The sequence below is a fragment of the Uranotaenia lowii genome, chromosome 2, assembly GCF_029784155.1.
Source record: "Uranotaenia lowii strain MFRU-FL chromosome 2, ASM2978415v1, whole genome shotgun sequence".
In the NCBI taxonomy this organism is placed as follows: Eukaryota; Metazoa; Arthropoda; class Insecta; order Diptera; family Culicidae; genus Uranotaenia; species Uranotaenia lowii.
The window spans coordinates 12,738,030-12,746,770 of NC_073692.1; the positions used below are offsets into that span (position 1 = coordinate 12,738,030).

Sequence of the window (8,741 nt, forward strand, 5' to 3'; positions counted from 1 at the left end):
AAGTGATCACTTAAATTTCCTTCTATTTTTTATATCTGAATGCCTCTCATGTATTTGAGTAGATTATTTTCAACCAAATGCGTACTGCATAAGATTTTCTTAAAGTATGAGTCTCACGTGTATCCAAGATTTCAAGATTCAGATTCTTTTCAGCGTTCTTCATTGAAAGATTAGATTAGATAGTTTTTAAAAATTTACATCAGTTCTCTTGTCGCCTTTAGGACGTTCATAAAAATAATTATTCCAGTGAAATCTGATACAATAACGATGATACTCAATCTTAAGCATGCTATACCATATATATCTGCATGGGCGGATAAACCAGGGCCATTTTATTGAAAAAAAAAATGAAGAAAAAAATTGGAAAATCCGCACAAAATCTAGGCATCATAAAAAAAGTGGAAGAAAATACTTGAAATTTAAATTTTTAAACAGCATTCAAATCGTGAACAAAAATTATGTTCATTTTGAAGTTAAATTTTTTTTTTTAAGCAAAAACTAAAACTTTTCAAAAAGAAATAAACTGAGGTCCTCAAAACCAAAGGGGTATGTGACAAAACGGTCGATTTTGAGTTAAAGATGCCAAACGATTTTTCATATTTCAAACTTTAATTGCTGTTTTTTTCCAGATTTTTAGAATTTTATTTACATAGTTTTACATTCGAAAGAAAATACAAATTTTTGAAAAATATATGGGACATGGCCAAACACAAAAACTTTAAAGCGTGTTTTCTCGAAATAAGCTTTTATGCGCACTTATACCACTTTGGCTCAAAGGGCCTTAACTGCAATCAAAGTATAATCGACCGGCCGAAAATTCGGTTTACATCTCTAAAGACAATTAAGAAACTTAAGAGAGTAACGAGAATTAAATGAATTTATAGAGTTTAGAAAATTTAGAGAAAATGAGGGAATTCAGAGAATTTAGAATAACTAACAAAAAACCTGGAATTGTTGAATGAAAAGTTATCTCTGAAAGACGTTTGTTTTCAACGACGAAACATTCTTCGGCCGCTTGGTCAAACCAACGAGCCATGTAAAAGAAAAGAGCACTTATTTCTTATCAAGGGGGAATCACTTGATGACGCGGTTGTTCTTCTTCTAGTTGATGAGCTATAAAAGAAAGCGTACAAGCAAAATTGAATTGAGTTTATGATTTGTATTCGACCAAAATTCATCGCAATGCCAAATCTGATAGTAATTGCAACCTTACTACTAATTGCAATAAACGGATGGTTGTTGGAGGGAAAAAGTTCTCAGGTGTCAGCACTAAACATCGGCTACGAGCTTACAGCTGCTTCATTGGATGCTGTGAGTGCTAAGTAAGTTGATTCGTTATTTAAGCCTGCAGAGCAGTTAATTGAGTTTCCGATTTTTTTTTATCTTTTAAGAATGCAGAAGGCGAACGAACTGTCGATGCAGCAATTTCAATTTTTTTTGCAACCAACTGGTGAAACTGAAGTTAGATCGATTATACTTACTCTAAAAAACAAAAAAAGCTGTGGACCAGATTATTTCCCAATCAGCGTAGTAAAAAATTATAACATTCTTTTTTCGCCCATCCTCAAAAAAATCTTCAACTTAATAATAGAATCAGGAAGAGTCCCAGATTGTCTTAAAACAGCAAAAGTGACTCCTATATTTAAATCGGGTGATCCTGAAGATATTAGTAACTATCGACCTATATCCTTTCAGCGTTTTTTGTAAAATATTTGAGAAATTGCTCATAAATAGAATTCTAAATTTTCTTAATAAATAATAATAATGTGCTTTACAAAATGCAATACGGGTTTAGAGCAGGTTCGAGCACCCTCATAGTTGGTGCGTTATTTCTAGATTTGAAAAAAGCCTTTGATACACTTAACCATGACATTTTACTGGCCAAATTAAACAAATAGATATGGACTAAGAGGAATAGCTAACGATATTATCAGAAGTTATCTCGAAAACAGAATTCAATTTGTTGTAGTTGAAGGAGTAAATAGTGAACTAAGGAATATAAGCATAGGCGTTCCACAAGGCAGTAACATTGGGCCATTACTCTTCCTTCTTTATATAAATGACATAAGTAATCTTCCACTAATTGGCACAGCTAGGCTTTTCGCTGATGATACAGCTCTGTTCTATTCAGAAAAATCTGCAAGTTCTATTATAGATAACTTGGAGAATTATTTAAAGCTGCTATCAACATATTTCAATAGCAATTTACTCTCATTAAATTACGCTAAAACTAACTATTTGTTGTTTCGCTCGTCGAGGAAAGTAATACCACCACACAGGGACCCATAAATAATAATCAGTTTGTCATACAAAAAGTACATAGCTTCAAATACTTAGGTATTTATTTAGACAATACTCTTTCGTGGAAAAGTAATATACAAAATTTAGAAAAAAGAATTTCACCTCTCTGTGGAGTGCTCTGGACATTAAAACACTTTGTTCCTCAACAGGTGCTGTTGGAATTTTACCATGCATTCATCCACTCAGTATTACACTATCTCATAGCAATTTAGGGAAGAGCATCTCAATCACATTTACAAAAACTACAATCTCTGCAAAACAGGTGTTGAAAAAATATTTACAGGCTTCCCATGCTATATCCAACTAAACTTATTTACTCTTCCAGTTCACATAACATTATCTTTAGTAGATCTTTGTGATTTCCAAACCATAATGTATGTTTTCGATAATCTGCACTTATCAAATACCATCCAAAACCTAACCCTTACTACTGGAGTAAGAACACACAACACCCGCCGTTTGAATTATTTGCAAAGTTGTCGGTCGATAACTACTGTACTGCCGCTCATAACAAGTCCGTCCCATTTGCGTTTTCATCAATTTTCAGTTTATCGCTGGAAACACTTTAATTTTATATGTTGTTTCAAGAGAAAACTTTGTTGTCAGTACTTTGTTCTGAAGAACATTGAAAAAACCTCAAGTAAATTTGTCCCATTGGACGAATGATCGCAAGTCGGTCCCATATGGCATAAATCATCGCAAGTCGGTCCCACAGCCATAAGGGCCCAGCAAATGATTTTCAACAGAATCAAAACAAAAAAATAATCCTTATAAAGCGGGAATCTTTCATAAGCCGTAGCAGAGTCAGATTCTGTTGATTACTTTGATTAAAAACGCATACAAATGCCGAATTATCGAAAGACTTTTTAAGAATTTTCAATGCCGTTTTTCTCATTTCAACGCAAATGGGACGGACTCGCTATGAGCGGCAGTGTAGGACAGAGAAGAATTTCTTTCATAGGACCAACAAAATACAAAAACTTACCCAATGAATCAAAAGAAATAAATAGTCACAGAACTTTCAAAATAAAATTGCTTCAAATATTTAAAGAAAAACTTAGTCGATAAAACAAGTCGAACAAAGCTAGTCAATGAAAAGGAAGTCGAATATATTAAACCAAGGTCCTCTTATAAACAAAAAAAAAATGCGATCAAGAATGTAGAGAATTATTAAAATTATTCTGGCAGAGTTAAGACGTACTAATTAAACTCAAATCTATTATAGAATTTCCGAATTCCCAGAATTCGGAGATTTAAATTCTATTTTTTTAGAGTCTTAGGAAAGAGAGAAATCACCTAATCATTAATTTGATTCCATTTCTACACCAAATGTAAGGTGGAATCTACAAAACGACAGATTCATCGGCTTTTTGCTCCTATCAATGGGGGGAATCACTTTAATAAGCAGATTACATATATAAAAGAGGGAGTCCGTCCCAGTTTACATTCAGTTCTCGATTTCCCACTGGTTATACTTCATCATAATGGCAAAACTGATAGTGCTCGCAACACTACTACTAATTGGAATAAACGGATGGTCGTTGGAAGGAAGAAGTTCTCAGGTGTCAGCACTAAGCATCGGTTACGAACTTATAGCTGCCATGTTGGATACTCTTAATGCGAAGTAAGTCTTAAAACATCTTTTCAGTCTAAGACGAAATCTTTTAAATACCTTTAATTTCTCTGCTTGTGCTTAGTGTGCAAAAGGCTAACGAATTATCCGAAGAACAGTTCAAGGTGTTGAAGGAAGAGCTCGCGAGTATACGGGAAACTGTCCGGAGCATCGAATCTCGAACGAAGGAAAGCTCCTCCGGACAAACAGACAGTAATGCAGATAATCGGCGAACAGTGCAGAGCACCGAAGCTCGGACGGAGGAAAATTCTGTGACGACGCAACGTATAACACTCGCAAATCTTAGTGAAAATATAGACAAAGCAACAAAAAACGCATTTTATGAAACGATAATAAGCTATTGGAAGAATAATTGAAAGGTTTCAGATTGATTGAATGCAAAAAATTCTGAAAACAAAAAAAAAATAATCCAACTATTTTGGTAAAACAGTTTTGTCTCAGTTCTTCTGTAAATTTGTAGACTTAAAAAAATCGAAATAAAATCTGCTAGGATTCAGAAAACAAAATTGCCAAACTGTTTACAAAATGTTAAATAAAATCGTTAAGTTTATTAACAGAATCATATTTTTTAAGCAATGCATAAGCAGCTCTGAATTCTAAAATGAAAATTTTTGTAAATCTGTTTTTAAGTGACTCTCAACTTGTCTAATAGCAAACAACGATATATCGTCCTTTAGTACAGTAACAACGCTTCACGTAAATCAAGCAAGAATTGTGAAAATCCAGGTGAACTTAATTCTTCCTTTGCATCTAAGTGTCACATTTTCTTCTTAACAATGATGAATGTTGTGCATTTTTAGTTTATAATTCGGAATTCGTGATGGGAAATAATCCTTTGGAAATAGCAGTTAGAAGAATGGTAAACGATGGACAGTTCAGGCAATCAAGATAAAAAAAAAGATTTTTTTTTATTCGATATTCTAAATTATTATAATTTGAATTCCTAGGTACCCAACTTAAATCTACTTAATTAATTCTAAACACTTTTCACGACATCTTCCATGACTAGTTCGAAACTAGCAGGCCTGGGGACAAAAAGCATGCAATTACAATTCCCTGGAGAAAAAGCCAAACGATTAGTCGGAATGACTAATCCGTCCGTGGCCGATCTCATTATTCCGTACCGGATTTACTCGAAATTCGGCAACTGTCCCCTTGTGAGGCTCCAGAGTATGTCAAAGACCGTGTGCTTAACGCACGCATTTCTGCTTTCACGCAAGCGCAGGAACCTAATCGATGATTCGAAACGCTTACACGAATTTTCTTTACATCAACACTCGCACGTTGCTGTTGGCTGCTTGACGTCGTGAGCGTTTTTGGGCTCATTCTCAGCCATAATCGAGTGCTGGCCGAAATTTGCCATATGCGGCTTAAGTCTTTCATTCAGTCGTTCATTCATTTCGTTAATCCACGCACTGCTGGGGGCTCCCATTTTCCGCAAATCATCAAATCACCAGTTCGATATGGATACCGCAGCACCACGAAACCGTAAGGTTCGTTCCGCATTTTCAGGTCACCGGACCGCGGCTATCGAAGTTTCATGTCATGTCACCACAGATCTGCTTCGATCAGTGTCGTTACGTTTTCTGCGCCGGATCGCGATCGCATTTGCCGCGATTACAGCGAATCGCGAGGCTCGGCTTCTTTTGTTGGTACCAATCGTAATGACCGCCGGTTGAAGTTGTGTATAACACCTCAGTAATAGAAGCGAGTCCACCCCCGCATGCGGGACAGTGCGTCAGATTAGTCTTTTTTATCCCAGGAAGTTTCAAAGATATGAAGTCACTTTTGGTGGTTGGACCTCATTTTAGCATTTATGAGATGAAAAACATATCTAAGTTTGACAAGTTTTAAATTCTTTGAACTAAAATCACTATCCAAACCCACTGTGCTGAGGGAGTCTGAAAAGCTTAAAAAGTACCCGATACACCTCAATTAAAATCCGAAATAGTCCGGCAACCTAAAAAAAAGCCGCCGTATCGCGTTGTCCGTCGTTGTTTGCGGTCTTTGCGGATGGATTATGTATCTACATTGAAAAAAAAGTGGCGGAGGTCATTTTCAGCTTCTATTTTTGTTTTGCGTTTCCCGCTCGGCGCAGTAGAAAATTCAAATCTATTAAAGGTTTTATAATATTCATATCACCCTGCAACAACAAATATTGCACCGTAATGGTCTTCCTTTCAGCGTTCCGGCTCTGCTGTCGTAATCCATCTAATCATTGGGCGTGGGATGAAGCCAGAAAATTGGGCTGACTTTCATTTTCTACCTCGCAATTTGGGTCACTGAAAAAATTTCTTAACACATGGTGGAATAAATAGAAGATATCTCGTTGTTTCGCTTGAAACGTGTGCGCTACACTGAGGAGCATAATTCAAAAGTGATACATTTTATAACGAAACTTTATTCTACAAAATTGTGTACAACACTTTCGATAACTGATGGCTACTTAATTTGTAGAATTCCGTCTAGTCGATTCTAAGACAGTAGATGCCAAGTTTTGGTGTTTTTTTTGCTTATCTTTGCGGTCCTTAATGTGTTAAAAAGGCCACTTGCATTTGCTAATTTCTCTAGGGCAAAAATAGTTATGAGTTATCAAACACTGATGATTCTTAACACAAGATTTTCGAACATATCTATACGCAACTCGTCAATTTGACGGGTGTAAGAAGAAAATCCTCTAGCATCCTTCAGCAGTATTTCACATTAAGAATTTTTAATGAATAGTGAACTTCCTTGAACAACTAGAGTAATTTTGGCTTTTGCAAAAAAAAAACCACAAATCTTTCGCCTTTCGGTAGTGTACAAGAATTTTGAAGTCAAATATGGCATATTAAAAACTAAAAGTAAATTTTCATAATAAAAAGAAAAAAGGAAAACTACATCCTACATTTTCCGTTGGACAAAAGTATGCGTAACATTAACAGGGTTGCTAGCGAACCGGGAAAACCGGGAAAAACTTTGGAATTTCATCACGTCACCGGGAAACCGGGAAAAAACCGGAAATTTCGGCACCTCACCGGGAAAATTGGCGTTTTTGAAAATTTTTCAATAAGTTTCAAAAATATTTTTAGAATTATTTCAAAATTTAAGAGTATTTTTGAGAGTTTCGATATAGATTCATCTCATAAACGCTTATTTTCGTCCATTAGTAAAATAAGCGTTTATGTTATCACTTTTTTAACTAATTGCGAAATATGGGTTATCTCATTTTTTCGCTCTCCGCAAGTGTACTACACTTACAAGCATAACTCAAATGATATTAATTTAATAATGAAACTATAATCGACAAAACTGAACACAAAACTGAACTTTTTTCTCTCTTAAAGAAGTTTCGAACTTAACCAGGTTCTCTTTTATAGAGGGTCAGCAACATACCAAATGAATGAAAGTGATCTAGAAATTCAACTATTCAATATGTATTTGATAAAAATTCACCTGACACCAGTTCGAAGTTTTCTGAGTAAGTTTCAATATGGTACAAAAGTGTTATTTTCTCTAATTTCCTTGGTCTAGTCGGAAAACTACTCTAGCTTATGGAGGTATTACACTCTCACTTGAAGAGGTTTTGTTGTTTTCTCTCACTATAGAGTAAGCTTGCCAGATTGCCCGGTTTTATCCGCGTTGGGCCGGATATTTGATGCAAAATTTCGAGAAAGTCCGGTCCGGCCCGGTTGCCCGGATACCGTGAAAAAAGTCCGGATATTGCCCGGATTTTTTCACAATTTTCACAAAGAAACCAAAAAAAAAAAAACCAAGTTTTTGAGTAAGTTTTAGCAAAATCGATTCGGTATGGATTTCAACGGTTGTTTCAAATAATTTCGCTGATTTTCTTTTATAAACCTTTAAATATTTAAGTGTTCCAAAAAGATTTTGGAAGTCTGCAATTACATTGATAAAATATTAATTTAAATTTTTTTTGCATTTTTTCTTTGCTTTTATATATATAACAACACCTAAATTTTGCCCGGTTATTGCCCGGTTTTTGGATTTGAAAAATTCAATTTTATTCAGTTTTCGATATACGTATTTCATAAAATTATTTCATGCAAAAAGCAAATAATTTGGCAGCGTGAGACGTTTTTAAGCAGAGTAACACCTCTTTTTCATCAGAAAAAAAATTGATTTTTCAATGTTGTTGTTGTTGTGTATTTCGTTTGAATTGATCTGAGGAAGGAAGCATTACATCGCAAGTGTTAAGTTTTTAATTCATTCTACGTTAAGCTGTTGCTTAAAGTTTCCGAAATATAAGGTCTTAACCCTGAAAAAAAATATCTTACACTCAAACAATAAAACCTCAGCCCTGTTTAATACACGGTTTCTATATTTTCACGTATCTTCAGTTCAAATGACTATTACTATAGTTATTCATTGTTTTGTTTAAAAATTTTTTTTTTCAAAAACATGTCTACAATATATTTTTTGGATTTTAAAAAAACTAAATATTTTCCTGCCATCTAATTATTTTAAGTTTTGTAAGACAAATCCCCGTTCAAATTGATTTTATAGTATGTTTCGATGTATTGTTAACATATTTCTAAATAAATTATACTTTTTTCTAGAACTCTATAGAAATTCTAGAAAATTTATATTGGCTGAAAAGTACTACATTATAGTTTCAAGATCAATTTAACAGGACTTTTTTTTTTGAAAAATTGTTGAAATTGTGGAGCAAAACCTAAAAAAAATCATGAAAACCTGTAAATTTGAAACGAAAAGACTACGCGTTACAAGACATTGAAGTGTTTGCCATGATTTCTAATCGAATAACAAGTTTTGGGATACAATTATTAGAAATTAGAAGCCTTTT

General features: G+C 34.3%; 1 protein-coding gene across 1 annotated transcript; it reads left to right on the forward strand.

Annotated features, from left to right (window-relative positions):
* The first annotated feature begins 3,762 nt into the window (after positions 1 to 3,762).
* On the forward strand, positions 3,763 to 4,754 carry LOC129742182 (uncharacterized). The gene is made up of 2 exons (XM_055734044.1): positions 3,763 to 3,925; positions 3,999 to 4,754. Exons 1-2 carry the CDS (start codon positions 3,786 to 3,788, stop codon positions 4,288 to 4,290), a joined length of 432 nt encoding a protein of 143 aa, XP_055590019.1. The 5' UTR covers positions 3,763 to 3,785; the 3' UTR covers positions 4,291 to 4,754.
* Positions 4,755 to 8,741: the final 3,987 nt, after the last annotated feature.